Source organism: Perognathus longimembris, chromosome 1 (assembly GCF_023159225.1).
Source record: "Perognathus longimembris pacificus isolate PPM17 chromosome 1, ASM2315922v1, whole genome shotgun sequence".
NCBI lineage: Eukaryota > Metazoa > Chordata > Mammalia > Rodentia > Heteromyidae > Perognathus > Perognathus longimembris.
Genome location: NC_063161.1, coordinates 97,949,251 through 97,974,550, shown reverse-complemented (window position 1 = coordinate 97,974,550; position 25,300 = coordinate 97,949,251). Strand labels below are relative to the sequence as shown.

General features: G+C 40.8%; 1 protein-coding gene across 2 annotated transcripts in view; it reads left to right on the top strand.

Moving 5' to 3' along the window:
- Pip5k1b (phosphatidylinositol-4-phosphate 5-kinase type 1 beta) overlaps nucleotides 1-25,300 on the top strand; it is a 250,200-nt gene that overhangs the window by 214,241 nt on the left and 10,659 nt on the right. For both annotated transcript variants that reach the window (XM_048332891.1, XM_048332901.1), the window contains one exon: nucleotides 23,841-23,958. In XM_048332891.1, the coding sequence (XP_048188848.1) occupies nucleotides 23,841-23,958 (118 nt within the window). The remainder of the gene's footprint in view (nucleotides 1-23,840; nucleotides 23,959-25,300) is intronic.

Sequence of the window (25,300 nt, the reverse complement as noted above, 5' to 3'; positions counted from 1 at the left end):
AATGTGTTCTATTTTGTACATGAATGTGCACATTTCTTGGAAACTTTCAATTTCCAGTTATTCAAACTGAAACATTTTTTTAATCTTTTTAAAATCAAAAGGTTTACATTTAATTCTGTTCATTGGATTTTGGGAGGTTGTTTTCAGTTTGGGAGAGTTGGAATCTTTTTGGTGTGTGAGAGAGAGAGAGAGAGAGAGAGTGTGTGTGTGTGTGTGTGTGTGTGTGTGTGTGTGTGTGTGTGTGTGTGTATACTGGGTCTCAGACCTAGGTACTGACCTTTAGCTTTTGCCTTCAAGGCTGACATTCTACTACTTGAGCTATAGCTCCACTTCTGGCTTTTTGGTGATTTATTGGAGATAGGAGTCTCAAAGACTTTCTTACCAGGGCTGGCTTTGAACCACAATACTCAGATCTCAGCCTCCTAAGTAGCAAGAATGACAAGGCAAGCTCTTGGCTTAAATTGCATTTTCAGTATCAGTTGATTCAGAGGTCACTTGTGAACACACAAATCTGAGGGCCCTTGGCATTATTATTCTGGAGTCCCACTAGCCTTGCTGCTCCATCATTTTGCCAATAACCATAGTGATGCCAATGGCAGCAGCAAGTTCCACAGAGTGCCTTCAGTTGGCTCTTAATGTTTTCATTTTGCTTTCCTTTTGTAGGCTAAAGTTTATTCCTGCTTTGTCATGTTAAACCACCACCATTATTAACAATTAAATAGCATAGACTTTTTGGAAAACAATACTCAAAACCAACCTCTTCCTTACAATTCTATACATGTTACCTTGCTTTTAAGATGACATGGATACATTTATCTGCATAGTACAAAGATTATAGAACCATGGTTACTATGCATTTCTTCCAACTATTCAAGAATACAAAATTGGTATGTTAAACTACTCAGCACTTGAGAAACACTGCAAGTCAGGGTTAGATTTATTGTTGTGATGATTATCTGTTGTTGTTGTTTTTTAACTTAAACATGCATTATAGCTGTAGCTCTTATTTTGTCAACAGCATCCACAAATTGAAGTAATAATCTTCTAGTAACTTGAAAATGATGCTTCCATTCAGCTACAGAGTCACTAACCAAGAAGTGAGTTATATTTGAGTCCCAACGTGAAGTTCTAACAGGTGTCTATTTTTATCTTATTAAAAGCAAAGCATCAATCAATATCAATGTGGATAGAAGTACACATGCAAACGTGATTTGGCTACAAGGCAAAACAGTTCTGCAAAAACCTACAAAAATTCTGTGACAATTGACTGATTACATGGAATTTATAGTAAAAACCTGTATATTGTTATTATTTATAAGTAATTTGTTATGCTTTCTGGGTTAGAAAATTTTATTTTTCAAAAATCTTATATAAGTGGGAGGGGAATGAAGAAGAGTGACAGAAGGGGTAAATCTGATCAAAGTACATTGTATGCATGTATGGACATGTACAACTAATTGATGCTAATAAAAAATGTGGGGAATTTTTAAATAAAGATAGCAGTCTTACGTACAGGAGTGCAGGGCTGAGAATATACTTCAGCAAGGAGCAGGTCGCTACCTAGCACTAAGTTGATCCCTAGCATTGCAAAAGAAAAATTTCAAACAAAATAAAACTATGTACAAAAATATAAGCTTATGGATTTTCCCCAGAATGATGGCTACTAAACATTTAACAATAGGCTGATTTTTGAGCCACTCAAATCAATGAAATGTCCTTTTCTCTATTGAACACAAGTGACAAGCATGATAAGAGTCAACTTCACTGGGCCTTCAGAAATGCCTCAGACAAGGAGATCATGAGCGCAGTAAATTTGGGTATCTCTAATGTGAAGTAGAAGAGAATATGTGTAATGAGTACCCCTCAAGAGCAAAGAGCACAGCAGACAATTGGTCTTGTAACATAATCCGCATTGTGAATTAGGCAGCTTTCCATTACTATAGTGAAATACCTGAGCTGATTAACGTATAAAGAAAAAAGTGTTGTTTTGTCTCACAGCTTAGAGGTCCAGAGCCAGGCTTTAAGTGGACCTCCCAGAAGGCAGTGACAGAGAGGGTATGGTAAAGCAAAACAACTTAGGTGATCAGCCAAGAAGCAAAAAGGGAAGGGGAAGTGGGTGTGGATAAGATTCCCCAGTCCCCTTCAAGGACACACACACACACACACACACACACACACACACACACACGGATCTAAGGACCTTCCAATAGGCTCTATCTCACCAACAGTCCCCCACCTCCCAATTAGCACCATCCTGGGACCAACTCCTTAACATACTGGCCCATGTGAACACTCATCCAAACCACAGCAAGGGGTGATTTGTGATCCCATTAATTACAAAGCTATATGGATAATGAAAAAGTTACAAGATGAAATAATTTCCTCTGTCCCAGCTGAATGACCCTGGTTTGAAGGGACACACAGGAAGTAAAAACCAAAGCTTTCAAGTGCATATGCCTAAACCAACTCAAAAGTGATAGAAAACCACCACCCAAGGCAATGCTGTGGAGAAACATGCATTACAAATACTCCTGGGATATTTTTAATAATGGTCACTAAGTCATTTCATATAAACAGAAAGCCTCTGAAATATGAGCATGATCCAAAGCAAGAAGAGTTTAAACCAGACTCAGAAAATACGTGCTTATTATTTCCCAGGAGTAGGGAGACTACATGAGGAAAGGGTATAATTTCAGTGACAGCTTTCAAACTTTTAATACTTTCATTTACAAATTATTATAGAACAAGCAATCAAATGCATGATGGTGTTAAATAACAAGCATCTTGCTTACAGTATTTAGTAAACTGCCACATCATTTATTATTCTGCTGTTGAGTGCTTTCTGGGAGGGAGAATTTGAGTGTGACATGGTAAATGGCTACATATCTGACCTAAGTAGCATCAGTGGTATTCAGAGTTCCCAAATATTAACCAAGTCCCAGCCTACTGAGTAGAATGCCAACTCTGCTGGCACTCTAAATGCCAGTTCTAGAGCAGAGGCAAGACAGACCTTACAAATTGAGATAAGGCTTTCATCTTCCTTTGTAACCTTCAAGGATCAACATCTTCCTTTGCATTTTTGCTCCATTCCCTAAAATGGCTCATTCACAAAGTTATTCACTAAGACATGTTACAGTATCTCACTGCCTTACCTTGTCTCTAAGCCAGTATTTCTTACAGGTTCTAAGTAGGACTACCTGCTTCTGAAACAAGTTGTTAAAGTACAGCTTCCTGGACCTATTGACGATTCAAATCCACATTAAAGTTTGAGAACATACTGGCCTTTGATTCTGACTTGCTGAGTTATGATCTATGACTTACAGAAAGGGTTTTGGTATTTTAAGAACCAGTACAGAGATTATTAAAGCTGAAACATGATTTAGAGTCCAGAATAAGACTCGGTTCTTCTCCCTAGAGGCCCCAATTCTGCCTACATCCCAAAACATTTCAGCTGTGAAAGTAACAGCAGAAGCCTCTCTCTCTCTGTGTTCATCAGGGCTTTGTTTGACTTATTTATCCCTAAACTGCATATGTTCCTAATGATTCAAGACAGAGTTTTGACCTGACTAGTATGGCAGAGACTAGTAATTACTGTGACATTTTCTGATTACTCTAGTTGGAACTCATAATAAGTTTGTTGTTAACCTAGCCATGTATGAAAAACTTTCCTGTCATGCTGAACTTTTTCAAAGCTAGCAGACACACTAGAAATTAATTCTGCTTATGGTTTTCCAATACCTCTGGACAGGTATAATTACAATATATGCCTAGAAAGGCCAAGCTGCTCTTCTAATTTGTTCTCTATGATTTTTCCAGGATTTTATCTAAATGTTGCATATATGCCAAGGGTAATGATTTCAACCCCATGAGTTTCTAGTCCATTGATATAGTGAGCAAAGTTTGAAATCTAAGGCACAAACACAAAAAGATAAAAATTTTTGTCAGCTAATCCTGAATAAATAGTTTACTTTTTATTTGGTCAATCATGGGGCTTAAACTCAGAGCCTGGGTGCTATCCCTGAGGTTTTTTGCTCAAGGATGGTTATCTACCACCATGAGCCACAACTCTACTGCCAATTATCAGGTGGTTAACTGGAGATAAGACTTTCAAGGACTTTTCTGCCAGAGCTGGCTTCAAGCCGAGATCCTCAGATCTCAGCCTCCTGAGTAGTTCGGATTACAGGTGTGAGCCACCAGTGCCCACCAAGACTTTTTTTTTAAGGACAGAAAATGTAGTGCTTGGGGATGGGGATATGGCCTAGTGGCAAGAGTGCCTGCCTCATATACATGAGGCCCTGGGTTCGATTCCCCAGCACCACATATACAGAAAATGGCCAGAAGTGGCACTGTGGCTCAAGTGGCAGAGTGCTAGCCTTGAGCAAAAAGAAGCCAGGGACAGTGCTCAGGCCCAGAGTCCAAGCCCCAGGCAACAAACAGTACAAGAAATGTATCCAATGCCCAACGTATGATACTGTAACCTCTCTGTACATCAGTTTGATAATAAAAATTTGAGAAAAAAAAAAGAAAATGTAGTGCTTAGTAAAAATATGAAACTGTACTTTTCTTGGTACTTAATATCAATTTCTTAAATGATAATGCTCTCCTTAGTGAGTTCATGTCAATAAGATATTCTTTTCCCCTAAAATAGTGTTATGAACTAAGGAAAGGGAAGGAATGTTCTCTAGTCTTTCTATTGGCCATAGCCAGGTTTTTTCTTTAACAATTGAGGTCGTATGAGGTCATTTGCTAGGCTGCTATTATAAAGTATTATAGTCTGAGTGGCTTAAATGACAGAAATTTATTATTCTATAGTCCTAGGGCCAAAAGGCCCAGATCAAGGTATCAGAAAGTTGATCCCTTCTGGAGACTAAGAGGAAGGATTTTCCACACCTCTCGAAGCTTCTTATGGTTTGTTGGCAATCTTTAGCATCCTTTGGCATATAATTCTGCTTTTATCTTCACATGGAATTCTCCTTCTGCAATTTATAAATTTCTCTCTTTTATAAGGTTGCCAGTCATCTAGAAGTAAGATATACTTACTTCTGCATAACCCTCATTTTTTGTTTTCTTTTTTGCCAGTCATGGAGCTTGAACTCAGAGCCTGGATGCTGTCACTTAGCTTTTCCTCTCAAGGCTGGCATTCTACCACTTTGAGCCACAGTACCACTTCCATTTTTCTGGTAGTTAATTGGAGATTAGAGTCTCACAGACTTTCCAGCCCCAGCTGGCTTTGAACCATGATCCTCAGATCTCAGCCTCCTGAGTAACTAGGATTATAGGTTTGAGCCACCGGCACTCAGCTATAACCCCCATCTTAATGTATCCTTAATAACCTTATTCCTGAATGAAGTCACATATGAGCTACTCAGGCTAGATTTTCAATGTACACACTTTAGGGAACACAATTTAGTCTATAACACCATCTCTCTGAATAAAGCCTTATTTTTCCAACTTGTTTTTGTTTGTTTTCAACCCTAAGAATAGTAAATGTGAAGAGATGGCAGGGTCTGGCTATCAGCGGCCATCAGTGGGACTCTTGAGGACTGTACTTTATGCTATTGAGGTAAAGTATGAAGGGATGATGGTACTCAGGTTGGGAATTACTCCCTGCTCACTTTATCTTTTTTTTTTTTGCCAGTCCTGGGCCTTGGACTCAGGGCCTGAGCACTGTCCCTGGCTTCTCTTTGCTCAAGGCTAGCACTCTGCCACTTGAGCCACAGCGCCACTTCTGGCCATTTTCTATATATGTGGTGCTGGGGAATCAAACCCAGGGCTTCATGTATACGAGTCAAGCACTCTTGCCATTAGGCTATATTCCCAGCCCTGCTCACTCTATCTTAAACCCTTATTGCTGCCATTGCCTTATGCGGCAAAAGGCATTTCTAATTCAGCATATTGTCTTTTCTGAGCTCAGGCTTTGGTCGGATAGAGGATTAACTAGGGCTAAGAATCAAAGCTATTGGAAGCCAAAAAGACTTTATCAAACCTGTAGTCTTGAATTTTAGAGGAGGAAACTCTATGACTCAGGAAGGTTCAGTGTTTCTTCAGATACAGAACACTTGGTCACTTCATGCCATTTTGGCACCAGAGCTCAGCCACACTGCCTCTTCTGGTAACTATTTCTTCCACATATCATGTGCTCCTATGAGCCCAGGACCCCTACGGGCCCTTTGTGATTTAAAATTCCCAGTACTTATTGCCCTTTTGCTGCTTGTACATACTGCAGAGCACATTGAGGTCTGCTTTTAGTGTGCGTTGTCTATCCAAGAGTGTTGTGAACCACCTATACTGCAATTTTTCCAGATCACCTTGAGTCTCACCTCTAGGATCTACCTAAATATATTATCTCTCAAAACCATGGATAGCGGGGCTGGGAATATGGCCTAGTGGCAAGAGTGCTTGCCTCGTATACATGAGGCCCTGGGTTCTATTCCTCAGCACCACATATACAGAAAATGGCCAGAAGTGGTGCTAGCCTTGAGCAAAAAAGAAGCCAGGGACAGTGCTCAGGCCCTGAGTTCACGGCCCAGGACTGGCCAAAAAAAAAAAAAAAAAAAAAAAAAAAACATTAATAGCACTCTAGGAAAGAAACCAATTCTGGTGTTAGGCTCTACCAAATATGACTAGACAAACACCTTTTCTTTATTTTCCTCCATTTTTTGCCATGCAACCTGAACTCAGAGCCTGGCTGCTGTCCTTTAGCTCTTCATTTCAAGGCTAGCACTCTAATACTTTTAGCCACAGCTCCACTTGTGGTTTTCTGGTGGGTAACTAGAGATAAGAGTCTCACGAACTTTTCTGCTCAGGCTAGCTTTCAACCATGATCTTCAGATCTCAGCCTCCTGAATAGCTAAGATTACCGGTGTGAGCCACTAGCTCCTGGCTCAAACATCTTTTCTTGAAAGCAGAAGCTATTCAGTAGTGTGATACCCAATAGAAATTTATTTAATCAAGATTTTTCTTTTGGTTTATTGTTTACTAGGGAATTGTTTGGGTGGATGTCATCAGTTCATTTCTTCATTTTACAGTAATCAAGTATAGAGTTATTGTTTTCTTTTAATATTTATTTGTTTGTAAATATTTAATATTTATTTGTTGAGGCACTCTATTCCATCTCATACTTGCTGACCACTCTATTCCATCTCATACTTGTTTTGTTGTATAGCAGATGATTTAACATCAATTCCCTTAGCAAATTTCAAGTATGCAACTGGCCACCATTGGCTTATGCTTTTAATTCTAACTACTCAGGAAGTTGAGATCTAATGATCACTGTCCAAAGCCAGTCTGGACAAAAAAAGTCTGTGAGACTCTAATCAACCAATTAACCACCAAAAAGCTGAAAGTGAAGCTGTGGCCCAAGTGGTAGAGCATTAACCTTAAGCAGAAAAGCTCAGGGACAGTGCCCAGTCCCTAAGTTCAAGCCCCAGGACTGGCACACGTGTGCATACATACACAAACACACACACACACACACACACACGTACACATCCATGAACACAAACACAATTCAAGTATATATGCAATTCAAAATTGTTAACTATGCAGTGTAGTAGGTCTCTAGGACTTACTCATTCATCTTTTATAATGAAACCTTTGTGATCTTTCACCAACATCTCCCGGTCTCCTTCCCTGCCCCCACCCCTTCACACCCAATAACCACCTTTGATAACCACCTTTCTAGTATTGATTTTCATGCTTTTATGAACTTGACCTTTAGATTTCACATCTTAGTGAGCTCCTGCAGTATTGTTCCTTCTATGTCTGGCTTATTTCTCTAGGCATAATATTCTCTATGTTAATTTATGTTGTCTTAAATGGAAGGATTTCCTTCTTTTTAAGGCTTAATAATGCTCTATAGTGTGTATTTACATGTATCTGTGTGTGTGTTTTCTTTAACAATTCATTTGTCAATGGATACTTGGGTTGTTGCTTCTGTTTTTTGACTGCTTCCTAAGTTAGCAGCCCAGCCATGTACAAACTACTTATTAAGTTCCTTAGTACAGTGCCCGGAATAAAGTAGTCATATTTGAATGGATGATTTATGGGGTTTTTTTAAATAGAAAACCAGATACTGGTTCTTATGCTGACAGTTTGCTGTGGAAGTATAATTTGTGTATAACAAAATGCAGAAATCTTAAATGAATGATTCTGTGAACTTAGACAAATGTAGCTACAAGAAATTATCACCAGATCTAAGTAAAGAAATTCTTTTATTCCACCATGAAGTTCCTTTCTTCTCCTTCTTTAGCATGACCCCAAGGACAAAAGGATTTTAATTTTCTCTGAAAACTTAGTAGTTTTTAACTTTCACTTTTTATCTATAAACTATCACAAATTAGGTTCTGTATATGGCATGAGGTTAGGGTTTTAAAGGCTTCTTTTCTATTACTATTATCTTTAAGTAAGTATTTACAGGTTTATATTTTTAAGCATTATTTCTGCACCTCTATTTTTGGTAGTATTAGAATTTGAATCAAGTCTTCTTGCTAGCTCCACCTGGCTTGCTCAGCTAGTTCTCTAACACTTTGTCTTTGTGTGTATGTGTGTGTGTGTGCACACGTACGTGTACACGTGTGCTGGTACTGGGGCTTGAACTCAGGGCCTGAATGCTGTCCTTGAGCTTTTTTGCTCTAGGCTAGTGCTCTGCCACTTAAATCATAGCTCCATTTCTGGCTTTATGGTGGTTAATTGGAGATAAGAGTCTCACAGACTTTCCTGCCTAGACTGGATTTGAACCACTATCCTTGGATCTTAACCTCTTGAGTAGCCAGCAGGTGTGAGCCACTGACAGCTGTGAGACACATTTTTAGCCCAGCTTTTTGTTGGCTATTTTGGAGATGGACTGTCACAGACTTTTCTCTTTGGGCTGGCTTCAAGCTGTGATCCTCCAGATCTCAGCCTCCTCAGTAGGTACAATTCAGGTGTGAGCCACCAGCACTCAGCTAGTTCTGATCCTTTTTATACAGACCCCCCCCCCAAAAAAAAATCAAGGTTGTCTCTACTAATAGATTTACCATTTGGAAATAGGTGTATGTCATGTATCTTTTTTTTCTGGTCATGGGTCTTAAACTCTGGGCCTTAGCGCTGTCCCTGAGCTTTTGTGCTCAAGGTTAGTGCTCTACCACTTGAGCCACAGCTCCACTTCCAGATATTTGGTGGTTAATTGGAGGTAAGAATCTCAAAGACTTTCCTGCCCAAGCTGACCTCAAACTACTGTCCTCAGATCTTAGCCTCCTGAGGAGCGAGAGTTCCAGGTGTGAGTCACAACTGCCCAGCCTCTTTATCTCTTCTTTTAAAAGAAATGAACTATTATTGATGGAATCATCTTAGAACCACAGGAAAAAGTTAACTCTCAGCAGTGACTGGACTGCTTAAAACAAGTCCATGCAGGACAGATATTGCTCTAGGGTCAATCCTGTGTTCAGATCCAGGTGCCACCTGTGTTGAGACCAATTGGCCATAATATTCAAATACAGAAGACACATAGGAAGAGAAGTAGTATAAAAGGGCGATTGTCAATGGTGACATGAAATAGTATATGTAATATAAGCATCATAACATGAACATAGGCAGCCAGTGATAGCTGCCTGCTTTCATTGTGTGTGTGTGTGTGTGTGTGTGCACCCATGCACGCATGAGACAGAGAGAGAGAAGAGAGAAGATACCTGTGTATATTCTGGAAAGAAAAGTAAGATCTAGAGAAAAGGTCCTTGAACAAAGATTTTTTTTTCCTCCAGCCATGACCCACATGTGTACACACGCTCCTCTTAGCAGGTACATGGCCCTGTCCTTGCTTCAATGGCTGCTGCTGGTAGAGCTCAGTGGCTGCCAGATCTTTGAACAACTGTGGCTTCCTGTCCCCAGAACTAATAGTGCTGGGAACACACTGGCTTCCTTTTTTGCCTGTCAGTTCTAAAATGTGTTCTTTATGCTATGTCTGCAGCAGGCTTTGTGCCTGGAGTGTTCACTTACAAGGGGGCAATAAGGAAAGTTATGCTAAAGCTGTTGACCCACATGGCAGCCATCGGTCAGTATGTAGAAGGGAGTGCCCATGGCTGTGTAGGCTTTCCTGGTCAGCCAGGTGCTGATGTCTCACACCTGTAATCCTAGCCACTCAGGAGGTTGAGATCTGAGGATCCCAATTTGAAGCCAGCCAGGACAGGAGAATCTGTGAGACTCTTCTCTCCAGTTCACCACCAAAACACTGGAAGTGGAGCTGTGGCTCAAAGTGGTAGAGCACTAGCCTTGAGCAAAAAAGCTCAGGGACAGCACCCAGCCCTCAGGTCAAGCCCCACCACCACCACTACCAACACAACAAAAACAAAACAAAACAAAAACAGATGGTCAAGATATCAAAAGTGGGAGTATGAACAAGAACAGCAGCCATGTTCGTGTTCAGAAAGAAGAAAGGACTGACAAATCAAGCTTTCTGAAAGACTTTTTATTTCAAAGGGAAGGTTAGGAAGGTAGGCAGGTAAGGGGGTCTGGACACTGCAGTCTTGTTCAAGGCCTTTCCGCTTCTGGATCCATTTTTAGGTCATCTTGTAGACTCACCTAGCCGCTCAGCCAGAGCCCACGTTGCCAGAGATGCACTATCCTGCCAGGGCATGAGGCTTCCTGTACTCTGACACCATGCAGGCTTCACATGCAAAGTTCAGTGCCAGCCCTCGTGGATTCCCACATTCTGGGAGCAGCTTCTCCTCATCCCCACCCCACACCAAAGTGAACTTTCGGAGCTAGCCACAAGGCGTGCCTGGGGCCTGCAGGATCCATTTTGCTCAGAGGCAGTGTGTGCCTCTAGCAGTGAGAAGGGATTCACAGCCATTAAATGGGACAGGGGTGTATTTGTGGACTTTCTCTGCAAGGAAACATTTCTTATCGGTTAATGTTCCGGTAGCAAAGCTTAGAATAGCAGGAAAGGAATTCTTTCCAAGGACTTATAAAAAGTGTGTCTATGCAAGCAGCACTCATCAAAGGCCCCTGGGCCCTGGCAGCCTCCCAGAGGTAAAAGCCATGCTGCTCATTTCCTCCGTTGGTACTGAAGAGCATGACCATCTGCTGGCCTTTCTCCCTTGCACTTATGTTATCCAGCTGGGCCCTCTGGATGGCCATGTGAGATGAGTTGGGCAGAAGTTGTCCTTTGTGTCTAAGTGATGACTTGCCCAGTGTTCTACCTGATGAGCAGAGAAGCAGGACCTATAGCTCAGCCTCAGCTAACCTCCAATATGGGGCTTATCCTTTATAGCAGCACGCATACGAAAGGCAGAATGTTCTAGCTTGGGGTGGTACATTGTGGTGTAAATTTAAGTAAAAAGATAAATGGGCTGGGGTGGGGTGTAGGGAAGGAGGAAAGAGAGAGGGAGGGAAGAGACAGAAGGAGGGAGGGAGGAGAAAGAGAAAAAAAGGAAAGGAAGAAGGAGGGAGGGAGGGAGGAAGGGAGGGAAAGAAAACCAGAAATTCCATTTAACCTTGATATTGGAAACACTTTTCTTGGCACAGTTTAGGGATCATGACTTTGATCCCAGAGAGGAAGATGTAACTTTAACACACCATTGGCCAAGCAGTCAACAATTTACTTAGCTAATTTACTAAGTCAATTTACTTAGTCATAATAATATAAACTCTGTCTATTCATTTTCTAATTTTAAAGCCAAAGCAAAGAAGGAAAATTTTAGTTTGTAATATGTGTGTTATTAGCTATGAAAAAATAAGACAAAGGTTGTTGTTTTTAATTTGTCTAATATAAAGTAAGAGGAGAAAGGCAAGACAAAGATGAAAAAGGATAAGTGGGATATCGTTGACAGACTGAAAAAAGTGGTTAAATAGCTTATTGATGGTTAAAGAATGAATAAAAATTTTAAAAATGCAGAGCAAATGTTGGAAGGAAATACATTATAATAGGAGTAAATGTCCTTTCTCATAAATCTATCCATGCTGTCTTGGGTTCGAATTGTCTTTCATTCCTCCATTCATTACAAGATAGCTTTTAGCTGTGCCCTCACTGTCACACCTAGAATCCACTAGCTACTTAGGAGGCTGATCTGACAATCTCTTCATTCAAAAAGGCAGACAAATCCTCAAGAGTCATCTCCAAATTACCCAACAAAAAGCCAGAACTGGAAGCCTGGTTCATGACACCAGTCATGAGCAGAAATTGCCAAGTGAGAATAAGGCCCAGAGCCCACCCTTAAATGGGGGATTGGAAGGAAGGACAGGAAAATTTTGCTTTTCATTCCCAGTCATCTATACTGTGTGATATATAATGATGTTATTTCTTTGATATTAAAAAATAATTGAGGCAATGAGAGAATGACTTTTAAAAGACAAAAATGGACTGGTACCATATGTTCCTCTGAAAATGTCCCCAGGAGAATGAGCTATAAAACCCTTATTAGTTCTACAAACCAGAAATCAATGTTCCAGGCTGTGAAATTAGCCAGGATTATTGCAGCCAGGAGGTGAAATTCTCCTGTGCTGCACAACTCTCGCATATGAGAAGTTTGCAGAGCCAGGAGCTCAGAGCGGGGGAGTGCTGGCAGCCCCTGGGCCCTAGGAACAGAGAACAGAACCAAGTAGATTAACAGTTTCCTGGGACGCTTGTTGCAAATTAGACACGATTAGCCCAAGGACAATCTGAATCGTGGGAATTGTAGCCAAACCTGATGGTGCAGAACCCAGGCAGGTTGCCAAGCCCTTAACACAGTCACCTAATATGGCTTCTAAAATCAGATCTTTCCAGGCCTAGCTTGAGGAAAGGTGAGGAACTCAGCACCCCTGTTACACTCCAAGGGAGATTACACATCATCTCCACTCCTGCTAAGTGTCCCCCTGGGAAACTCACCAGTAGAAAAATTAGAAATCTATTCTAATAGCCCCGTGGCACTAACAAGAATATTGCCCAAAAGCAGAAATGACTATTCAATTAATCAATACCAAAAGCATTTAAATGAGAACCCTTTTTAGGGTATCTTTCACTTTCTATATAGTATATCGTCAAGGGCACAGAAATTTGCTACAGAGAGAACAGGAATAGATGGAACATTCCTCTACAACAGACCAACTGCTAATATCGTATTAAATGGGGAGAAACTAAAATCATTCCCCCTAAACTCAGGAAGGATGCCCACTCTCCCCACTTCTTTTCAACATAGTGCTGGAATCCCTAGCCATAGCAATAAGGCAAGAGGAAGACATCAAAGGGATCCACATCGGCAAGGAAGAAATCAAGCTATCCCTATTTGCAGATGACATGATCTTATATCTGAAGGACCCAAAAAACTCAGTCCCCAAACTCCTACACCTAATAAACCGTTTTGGCAAAGTAGCAGGATACAAAATCAGTCCACAAAAGTCAGCGGCCTTTCTGTACACCAGCAATGTACAAGCAGAAAAGGAAATTATGGAAACAATTCCATTTACAGTCGCCAAAAAAAGAATAAAGTACCTAGAGATCAACCTAACCAAGGACGTGATGGACCTATTTAATGAGAACTATAAAAATCTAATAAGGGAAATCAAAGAAGACACAAGGAGATGGAAAGACCTCCCATGCTCATGGGTAGGCAGAATCAATATAGTGAAAATGGCCATATTGCCCAAAATGTTATACAAATTCAATGCAATCCCCATCAAAATCCCAGCTACATTCTTCACTGAAATAGAGAAAGCAACCCATAAATTCATATGGAACAGCAAAAGACCTAGAATAGCCAAAGCAATTCTAGGTAAAAAAAAAAAAAAAAAAAAGCAGTGCAGGAGGTATCACAATACCAGACTTCAAGCTCTATTATAGAGCTATCATAACAAAAACAGCCTGGTATTGGCATAAAAACAGACCTGAAGACCAATGGATTAGAATTGAAGATCCAGAAATAAAGCCGCACTTTTACAGTTAGCTGATATTCAACAAAGGAGCCAAAGACATACAATGAAATAAACATAGCCTCTTCAACTACTGGTGCTAAGAAAACTGGGCAGCCATATGCAGAAAACTCAAAGTAAACCCAAGCCTATCACCATGCACCAAGATCAACTCAAAATGGATCAAGGACCTCAATATCAGACCTGAATCCTTGAAACTACTGAAACTACTGAAGGACAGAGTAGGAAAGACGTTAGAACTTATAGGCACAGGAAGGAACTTCCTGAATAGAGTCGCAGGGGCACAACAGATAGGGGAGAGACTCGACAAATGGGACTACTACAAATTATAAAGTTTCTGCACAGCTAAGGACATAGCCACCGAACTAGAAAGACAGCCAACCATATGGGAAAGGATCTTTACCAGCACAGCAACAGACAAAGGCCTAATATCAGTCATCTACAGAGAACTCAAAAAACTAAGCCCCTCCAAGCCCAGTAAACCAATTAGGAAATGGGCAAAGGAGCTAAAGAGAGACTTCACAAGAGAAGAGATAAAAATGGCAAAGAAACATATGAGGAAATGTTCAACATCCCTGGCAGTAAAGGAAATGCAAATAAAAACAACCCTGAGATACCACCTCACTCCAGTTAGAATGGTCTATACTCTGAACTCAGGCAACAACAAATGCTGGAGGGGGTGCGGGGAAAGAGGAACCCTTCTCCATTGTTGGTGGGAGTGCAAATTAGTACAACCACTTTGGAGAACAGTATGGAGGTTCCTCAAAAAGCTCAACATAGACCTTCCCTATGACCCAGCCATACCACTCCTAGGCATCTATCCTGAACAACAGGTCCCAAGATATCAAAAAGACATCTGCATTTCCATGTTTATCGCTGCACAATTCACAATAGCCAAAATATGGAAACAACCCAGATGCCCCTCCACAGACGAATGGATCCAAAAAATATGGCACCTATACACAATGGAATACTACATAGCAATTAGAAATGGTGAAATATTAGTATTCGCAGGGAAATGGTCAGAACTTGAGCAAATAATGTGGAGTGAGACAAGCTTAGAACACAGAAAACAAAAGAGCATGATCTCCCTGATATATGACTGTTAAGGTGGGGGGAGGGGGAGACAGTAGAGACCAGGTCTGTGAAACCAAAAGCTTCCTGTCAAATGGTATTTCCCACAGGTTTAGGTCAGCGACCCTACATTATGTAACTAAAACCAAAGAACTACTCAACATATGAAGGTCAAAAATTGACCTCTCTCTTGGGGCTGGGGATATAGCCTAGTGGCAAGAGTGCCTGCCTCGGATACACGAGGCCCTAGGTTCGATTCCCCAGCACCACATATACAGAAAACGGCCAGAAGCGGCGCTGTGGCTCAAGTGGCAGAGTGCTAGCCTTGAGCGGGAAGAAGCCAGGGACAGTGCTCAGGCCCTGAGTCCAAGGCCCAGGACTGGCCAAAAAAAAAAAAAAAAAAATTGACCTCTCAGTGGATCACATAGTTCAAAAGCTATGTATGGGTGTTCATATAAGACTATTGTCGACATATTGTCTATTGTCGACATTACATTTAAAGCCCTAGGCGAATTTCCTTTGGCGTAGGCCACGTGGCTACTGTATATGTTCTTGGTACATTGTGTATTGTATATATGTCTATCTGACCTAGGGAAGGGAAAGAAAAACAGGGTGTGAGATATCACAAGAAATGTACACACATAGGGGCTGGGGATATAGCCTAGTGGCAAGAGTGCCTGCCTCGGATACACGAGGCCCTAGGTTCGATTCCCCAGCACCACATATGCAGAAAACGGCCAAAAGCGGCGCTGTGGCTCAAGTGGCAGAGTGCTAGCCTTGAGCGGGAAGAAGCCAGGGACAGTGCTTAGGCCCTGAGTCCAAGGCCCAGGACTGGCCAAAAAAAAAAAAAAAGAAATGTACACACTGCCCTACTATGTAACTTTACCCCTTTTGCACAACACCTTGTCAAAAAAATTTGTTTAATTAATAAATAAATTTAAAAAAAGAAATTTGCTACAGATTATGAATGCATTTCTTTTGATAAAATAGTTTACTTCTGTCTTATTTCCTTACTGTTTTGGGGATCAGCTGTGGGCATTGAATTTGGGGCCTGGTGCTATCCCTGACCTTTTCTGCTCAAGACTAGTGTTCTACCACTTTGAGCCACAGCTCCACTTCTGGTTTACTGGTAGATAATTGGAGATAAGACTCCATAGACTTAATAGCCCAGGCTGACTTCAAACTGCAGTCCTGAGATCTAAGCCTTCTGAGTAGCTAGGATTACAAGTGTGAGCCACTAGCTCCTGGCTTTACTTTTTTTGTTGTCGGTGATGGTGGTTGTAGAGCTTGAACTCTAGGTCTGGGCACTGCCCCTAAGCTCTTCAGCTCAAGGCAAGTGCTCTACCACTTTGAGCCACAGCACCACTTCCAGTTTTCTGGTGGCTAATTGGAGATAAGAGTGTCACAGAATTTCCTGCCAGGCTGGCTTTGAACCATGAACCAGTATCCTCGGATCTAAGCCTCCTGAGTTGCTAGGATTACAGGCATGAGCCACTGGCACCCAGCATCCTTACTTTTTTTAATAATTATATTTCTTTTTTCTTCTTTTTCCCCCACCCCCGCATTATTAGGGTTGAACTCAGGACCTCATGCTTGCTAGGCAGGCACTCTACCACTTGAGCCACAGCCCAACCCTTTATGCTTTAGTTATTTTTCAGACTGAATCTTGAATTTTTCCTGGGGACAGCTTCAAAGTAAAATCCTCCTGCCTAGGGCTTCACCTGTAGCTGTGATAACAAGTGTGAACCACCATGTTTAGCTTTGAGATAGGGTCTCACTTTTTCCCTGTGTTGGATTTTTACCACAATCCTCACTTGATTACAAGTGTCAGCTACTGCACTCAGCCCCCAGTAATTTCATATATGTACATATGTACATATACATACATATTTGTTCATCAGTCAACGTAATACTTCATGTCCTATGAAAAACCTTCCTTAATTAGAAAGATTCGCCTTATCTCCAGTAGTGTTCATAACCTTTGCTAAGCTGTCTTTTGCTAAAAATACCATACTGATATCAGAATGAAGTATTTTTAGTATCACTTTTGACTGAGGCCCAATACAAAAGCAAGTATGAACTTGTCATCCTTGTAAAGGAAGTGGTCAGAAGCCAGTTTTGCTACCCTTAGCCAACCGCCCACCTCCAGCCTTTAGAAGAGGTTAGTTAGCAACTAGGTTATGCTCATTAGAGGGAAGTATGGATGAGCAGGGCATCTGCCCCAGTCCATCAAAAGGAACTTCCCTTTTTTCTTTTTTCTGTTGGGTCCTGTGGCTTGAATTCTGGGCCTGGGCGCTGTCCCTGAGCTTTTGTGCTCCCTGCTAACACTCCACCATTTTGAGTCACAGAGCCGCTTCCAGTTTTCTGGTGTTTAATTGGAGATAAGAGTCTCACAGACTTTCTTTCCCCAAGCTAGTTTCAGCTCTCAGCCTCCTGAGTAGCTAAGATTACGTGAGCCACCAGTGCCTAGCGAAACTTTACTTTTAAGGGCTCGAAATTTGTTCTGTGGAGTGTCTGATTCACACCTAAGTTCCCAAGGACTCCAATGACAAAGCAAGGAGAGCTTGCTATTTTGGAATTGACCTCTGGCCTATCACTCACTCACTTTCTATTCCTATCTTTCTTTTTCCTTCCCAGTTTTGACCAACACGATCAGTTTTCTCCTATGGTGATGTGGTTCAAACCCAAGGCCTTACTCATGCTGGCTTTGCCACTGAGCTTCATCCCCAGACCATTATCATCTCATTGTCCATCTTCCTTGATCCTGGGTGAATTCTAGGAGCAGAGACTTTATTTTGATCACTGATAAATCCTGGCACTAGAGCAGGCACAGATGCTCACTGGGTGTTTGCCTTGTACATTCATTATCACTAATCCCTCTACCAACCCTACCTATTCAGGATTTCTATCCTGATTTTTGGGATATAGGAAACGGAGCTCACAGAGGTTAAGAAACTTAACCTGTATCACACACAGCTAAGTGGAGGAGCCGGACACTGCTCCCCACCCCCTACCCGCCAAATGCCAAATCTATCTGTTCCCAAAACTTCTACTCAGCTTGTGAAGGTTGCATCAGCTTAGGTTTCAAGTTTCTTTAAAATGCAGTCATCATTTCCTGGCTGATAGGTTGTATAATTTCTAATCTAAAATTATGGAAGGAACCTTTGATCTCACTCTGTGTATATGGCTAGTGAGGATAATAAATAGTAGCTTTCATTCACTGCCAGACAGTAAGTCAGATCACTCAAAATACATTTAATGACAATTTAACTATGAAATGCCTTGGTGTGGTGGCACATGTTTATAATCCCATCTGAAACAGGAGGTGGAAGCAGGAAGATCTCAAGTTCAAGTCCAATCTGGACTACATAGTGAGATTCTTGTTCAAAAAACACAAAAACACTTGATAAATTACAAAGGGCTCTAAATTTGACCATGTTCTTTTATTTCAATATTTTCAATTTTTCCATTTTTCTGTTAACTAAAAAGCTGTTGGAAGCCTAAATAGCTTTGTTATGTTTACTAAATATGCTTGTTATTTTTTAGATAGGTTGCTTTGTAAGGCTTGTTATGCCCAAGTCGCGAGAAGACCACCAAGAAGACCGCCAGATGTTCTGAAATGCAAAAGCAAGGTTTTATTCAGGCGAGCTGCAGATCGGGCCTCATCCTACCCACCGACATAGCGGAGGTTAGGAGGAAGCCCCGAGCTGAGATTTCACAGAGCTTATAAAGGCAAAAAGCCAAAGTTACAACTATCAGGTGTTCAAGCAAGATTAGGATACGGGTACAAATCTGATTGGCTCAGGGCTTGAGGCATTCGGGGCAGTTAGAGTTAAGCATTTCCAGGCAGTTAGAGTTAAGCAGGGAGTTTCCTGACCGGCTGGGCCCTAATAAGCTTGTCCTGCTACCTGGGATAATTGGTGGCCTGGGTTACTCAAAGTTTAAACAGACAACAAAACGGGGGCTGCCTGAAAATGGGGTTTACTTTAACTCTTCAGGCTTTTTCTTGCCTTCTTTCTTTTCCTCAAACATTTCTGTTTATTGTTACTCACCCCAAGAGAGCAAAGACTGACACAGCTCACATGGTACATTCTGCACCCTGCTGGTTTCTCCTCATAGGATGTGGTTATTTTGCATGCTTCCAGCCATATCTGCCTGAGCCCTCTTATTCTCCGCAATGACACATTTCTCAAATCTCAATAAAGATAACCATGGAAAAGGCAATCGGCAGAAAACTAGTCCAGATTCAAACTCTTTTAACTTCTGAGCAACCCTGAACATATTGCTGCATTTCATCATTTCCAGCCCTTATCTTCCAATAGAACTGTTGGGCCAACAAAGAAGGGATGATATCACATGCCAAAGGGAGTGGCCAGGACCTGGAGTCAGGCAGAGGACATGCCCAGTTTAGTGTGTGTGTGTGTGTGTGTGTGTGTGTGTGTGTGTGTGTGTGTGTGTGTGTGTGTGTGTGTGTGTATGCTGGCCCTGGGGCTGGAACTCAGGGCCTGGGCACTGTCCTGTGTTCAAGGCTAGTACTCTACCACTTGAGCCACAGCTCTACTTATGACTGTTTGGTGATTAATTGGAGCTAAGTCTCACAGATCCTACCCAGGCTGGATTTGAACCTTGATCATAGGATTACAAGCTTGAGCCACCAGCGCCTAGCAACATGCCCAGTTTTAAAGAAACCTCCAAATATGATGATGATGATGATGATGATGATGATGATGATGATGATGATGATGATAGGAGGACGAAGAGAAGGAGCAAGCGAAGGAAGAATAGGCAGAGGATAAATAATTTTTTAAACAAAATGATATAAAATTAAAAAAAAGGAGAAAACCACAATCTTGCTGCTACTCATAAACGTGGGTCAAAGTTCACATCTTCCTTGGTTTCTCAGAGAAGCCACAGAAAATTGGAGTTTTGTGGGAATTTCCCATTTCTTATTTTAGCAATCATTCAGATTTTTAAAACTCTCTTCTTCAAAATACACTTCTTCCAACCAGACCAGGTATTCGGCAGACATCTTCCCAGAGCTGGTCCTCTTGTTCATGCTCCTTGCCCACCAGCTCTGGTCCTAGGACATTAGAGATGGTTCCCCCAGGGACTCTAAGAGCTGCCATCTTCGTCTCCTCATCTTAAGATTCCAATTTCAGAACCAACTCTTTGATCTTGCCAGCTCAATTATGCATTAGTTTTCTCTGGAATAAAAAAAAGAATACATTTTTGAATGACTGGTGAAAAAAAACAGATATTAATTCAAAGCAGTCTTAACATGCATCAGACCTGAAAAATATAGCATGTGACATTTCTTGGTAATTCCCATACTGTTTGTTGAAAGATCAAGTTCGGAATTATGACTGTAAGGTGCCTCTTAAACCTCTTTTGTTGTTTTATAGCCATACCTTAAAATTCATCCACTTCGTTACCATTCAGCAGGTTTTCGTAGATGCGCGGAGTTGTGGACCAATCACCAGAATCTGATTTTAAAACATTTTCAATGCCTTAGAGAAAAACTCCTGACCCATTAGCAGTTTTCTCTATTCCTTTCCTGTCCCCTGTAGCTGACAACTATGAATCTGCTTTCTGTCTGTATAGATTAGCCTATTGAGGACATTCTGCATCAATGAGGTCATATCATATGTACTCTTCATCTTTAGGGAAATATTTGTTCAAATCCTTTTCTAATTTTGCATTTGGATATTTGCTTTTTAATGTTGAGTTATAAATTTCTTAAGCAGTCAAGGTTTAAAACCATTAGATCCGGGCTGGGGATATGGCCTAGTGGCAAGAGTGCTTGCCTCGTATACATGAAGCCCTCGGTTCGATTCCCCAGCACCACATACATATACAGAAAATGGCCAGAAGTGGCGCTGCGGCTCAAGTGGCAGAGTGCTAGCCTTGAGCAAAGAGAAGCCAGGGACAGTGTTCAGGCCCTGAGTCCAAGCCCCAGGACTGGCAAAAAAAAAAAAAAAACAACAACAACAAAAATTAGATCCTTAGTTTGGGGGAGGTTTTTGGTTTGTTTTTTTTTTTGTCAATCATGGGGCTTGAACTCAGGACCTGAGTGCTGCCCCTGAACTATTTTGCTCAAGGCTAGTGCTCTACTACTTTGAGCCACAGCTCCACTTCCGGTTTTCTGGTCGTTAATTGGAGATAAGAATCTCATGGACTTTCCTGTGTGAGCTGGCTTTGAAGTGCAGTCCTCAGATCTCAACCTCCTCAGTAGCTAGAATTACAGGTGTGACCCACCAGTGCCTGGCTTAGATTCTCAGTTTTGTCCCACAAATTTAATAATGCTCAGGATAATCCACTTTCTAAGATAGAAAACTATTACATATATATGTGTGTATGTATACATATGTATGGTTTTTATACTTTAATTTTGTCTTAACCATGCCAGTGGTTTTTCTCACAGTAGCCAAAAAATACATGATAAGTATTAAATTGAAAACAAGTTCTACAATGGGTTTGCCTTGGCAAGAACTCTGAATCATAAGAAGACAGAATTACTTCACTATATTTCACACTGTATGAATGGAAGACTATTTTTTAAAATAAAATGTTGGCAGAATTTGAATATGGATTGTAGATGAGGTCACAGTATTGTGTCAGTCCGAGTTTCCTGAGTTTGATAATTACATTGTATTATGTGACAGAATGTTCTTGTTTTTAGAAAATTCACATGATTGGGTTCAGTGGTGAAGGGAGGGATGTTTTGTGTCCAAATTACTCTCCTTAAATGGTTCTTAAAAATGCTAATGTTGATTTACAGAAAAATAGTGATAAAATATATATGGTTGAATGGTAGCAAATGAGTGAGACTATGGTGAAATTCTTTCAAATATACTTACCATTTTTCCTTCAGTTTCAATCAGTCATATTTTTTAAAGGCCAGGGATGTAGCACAGTTACACAGCACATACTTAAGGCTCACAAGTCCCTGGATTCAATCTCCAGCACCACCACCTCTCCCCCAGGAAAAGTTACATAAGTAAAAACTCAGAAAGAAAGAGGAAACTTCCATTTTGAACCTCCTCAAGTAAATTATGTTTACAAAATAACCCAGAAGTCATTAGCGAATTTCTTTAGTTATATGATCTATGAATCCCTTCCCCCCAAAAATAGAGTACAATTGTCTTACCACAACTTCACACTTTCTGAATCCATTGATTCTTGCTTTGGTGCTTAAATAGATAAAGCATTTTCTCTCACATAAGGCTTAACCAGGTAAGATCCTTTTAAAGCCACAAGAGGTGGGAATCACATCTTCATGGTTGGAAGGCAGAGCCAATCAACAACCATTACTTCACCTTTGTCCTTAATCCACAAGAATAACCTAAGCACTGTTCATTACCACTTGTGGCTCTTAATGTGGCAGCTCTTGAAAAGTGAAAGCTGGCGGTTGATATTAAGGTAACAGCTTGAAGAAAAGAAATCACATGCATGCTGCCCTGGAAAATCCATTGGTACAGACATCATAACACATTTTAGCATTTTGAAAACAAAGGAGAATTTTGTTTAACACGTGCAGAATTTGAGAGAAAAAAATGTATCAACCATTTTTTTTTATTGGTAGGAACAGAACTTGGGCCCCCACACATGCTGGGAAAACACTCTACCACTAATCTATAATTCCAGCCCCCTGTAACTTCTTTTATTATGTTTTTTTTTAATTATCAGTGAAAATACGGATCACTTTATTGGAGTTCACAGAATTCTCTTTTTAAATATTTAATTGAATCCTTTTTTAAATTTTGTGTTATTATCTCTAAGTAGTTGTACAAAGGAGTTGCCACTTAACAAAGCAATTTATGAATACCATATATCTTGCTCAATGTCACCCCTCACAGAATCCTTTTGAAAAATTGTTTTCATTGTTCAGATTTCTTAGTTCCTAAATATTTTACATATCTTCAACGTTTAGGTTCATTTCCATTCCTGGAAAACCTTCCCGTGGTAAATTTCCACAAATGAAAACCATAATTAACTTGTATCTCAATGGGGGGGAGGGGAATTGTACATACTACTGATATGAACTTAAATACTAATAAAATTGACTAGTTCATTAATACTCAAACAATTAATAATGGTTATTTCACAACAAAATATGGTAGTCTCTCTTCATATGCCTTATCAATATGCTGTCTACCTGCATTGCTTTGGCAATTACTGTTATTCCTAAAGGTCTATGTAGGCTCTGTGCTTATGTCACTTGTCACTGGTCCTTGGTCCAGTGCCATTGTCACCTGAGAGCTTGTCACAAATGCATATTCACCAGCCAAACCCTCAGAATCAGAGACACTAGTGGACAAGCTCAAGAAATTGCATTATAACCAGTAATACACATCAGAACTAATCTGATATATATTGAAGCTTGAGAACCATGTCATGACTCTTTAGTGCCAAAGAGGAGAAAAGAGAAAACAAAAGACACAGTAAAAGAAAAGACAGACAAGAAGAAAGGAAAAAGAAAGAAAGCGGGGAAGAAAGGGAAAAGGATAAACAGATACGTAAGCTATTCTGCAAACTGCCAAAGTATGAATACGTGAGAAGGGACAGTGTGAACCAGTGAAAAGCAACTACTGAAAGTCAAAGACAGTCCAGGCTCCTGTAATTCACAGCATACCCCTCTCCCAATACATGGGACCACACCAATCACATCTCACAAATGCCATGAAATGTCTCATGCTTACAGGATATAAAAACAAAATGCACTACAGGCAAAACCACATGTTTAAAACCCAAATGTGCTTATCTCCAAGGCATAGCTCTCAGAGAAAGGTTTCATTGCCAGAGCCACCACCTCAGCCACTCACCTCAGGTGTCTTTAAACTTTCTGGCAGCCATGTGCTCATTGTTTGTCTTTGTTTTTTCAGTAAAGGACTACCTTCCAGTTCAACCTTTACCCTGGAGGAGGGGACCATCTACTTGACTGCTGAGCCACATGCTCTCGAAATGCAGGATGATAATGTCTCTGTGCTAGATGTCTATTTAGTAAGTCATGTTTCCTTTCTCTCTCTTCCTCTTCTGGATAACAAATGGATCAAGCAAAAAAAGTTTTATAAAACCTGGTAGGGCCAGGCTCTGGTGGTTCACACCTGTAATCCTAACTACTCAGGGAAGGCTGAGTTCTGAGGATCACAGTTCAAAGGCAGCCCAGACAATTCACAATAGCCAAAATATGGAAACAACCCAGATGCCCCTCTACAGATGAATGGATCCAAAAAATATGGTACTTATACACAATGGAATACTACATAGCAATTAGGAATGGTGAAATATTGTTATTCGCAGGGAAATGGTCAGAACTCGAACAAATAATGTTGAGCGAGACAAGCCTAGAACACAGAAAACAAAGGGGCATGATCTCCCTGATATATAACTGTTAACAAAGGGAGACGGAGAGACAGTAGAGACCAAGTCTGTGAAACCAAAAACTGCTTGTCAAATAGTATTCCCCACAGGATTGGGGCAGCGACCCAACAGTATGTAACTAAAACCAAACAATTACTCAACATATAAAGGTCAAAAATTGACCTGTCAGGGGAATATAATAGCTCAAAAGCTATGTATGTACATTCATATAAGACTACTGTCGACATATGGTCTAATATCGACATTACATTTAAAGCCCTAGGCGAACTTTCTTGGGCGTGGCCATGTGGCTACTGTATATGTTCTTGATACATTGTATATTGTATATTGTCTACCTGACCTAGAGAAGGGATAGAAAAACAGGGAGTAAGATATCACAAGAAATGTACACACTGCCCTACTATGTAACTGTACCCTTTTTGCACAACACCTTGTCAAAAAATTTGTGTTCAATTAATAAAAAAATTAAAAATAAATAAAAAATAAAAAAAACAAAGGCAGCCCAGGCAGGGAAGTCCATAGAGTATTACCTCCAATTAAGTGTGTAGGTGTACGCACAAACACACAGACACGGAAGCGCCACTAGCCTTGAGCAAAAGAAGGTTGGGAACAGCACCAGGCCCTAATTCAAGCCCCAGGATGGGCACACAAAAAGAAAAAAAAATCTAAGATTCCAACAAGCTTTGGTGTATGGGGGTTATGTCCTCAAAACTAAAGCTGAGAAAATGTGTAAGCATTTATTTATTTAGAGTAGTTAACATAGCCAGGTGCTGGTGGCTCATGCTTGTAATCCTAGCTACTCAGGAAGTTGAGATCTGTGGATTGTGGTTCAAAGCCAGCCTGGGCAGGAAAGTTCATGAGACTCTTATCTCCAATAAACTACTCAGAAAAGGCTGGAAGTGGTGCTGTTGCTCAAGCAGTAGAGCATTAGCCTTGAGCAGATGAAACTCTGTGCCAAGTG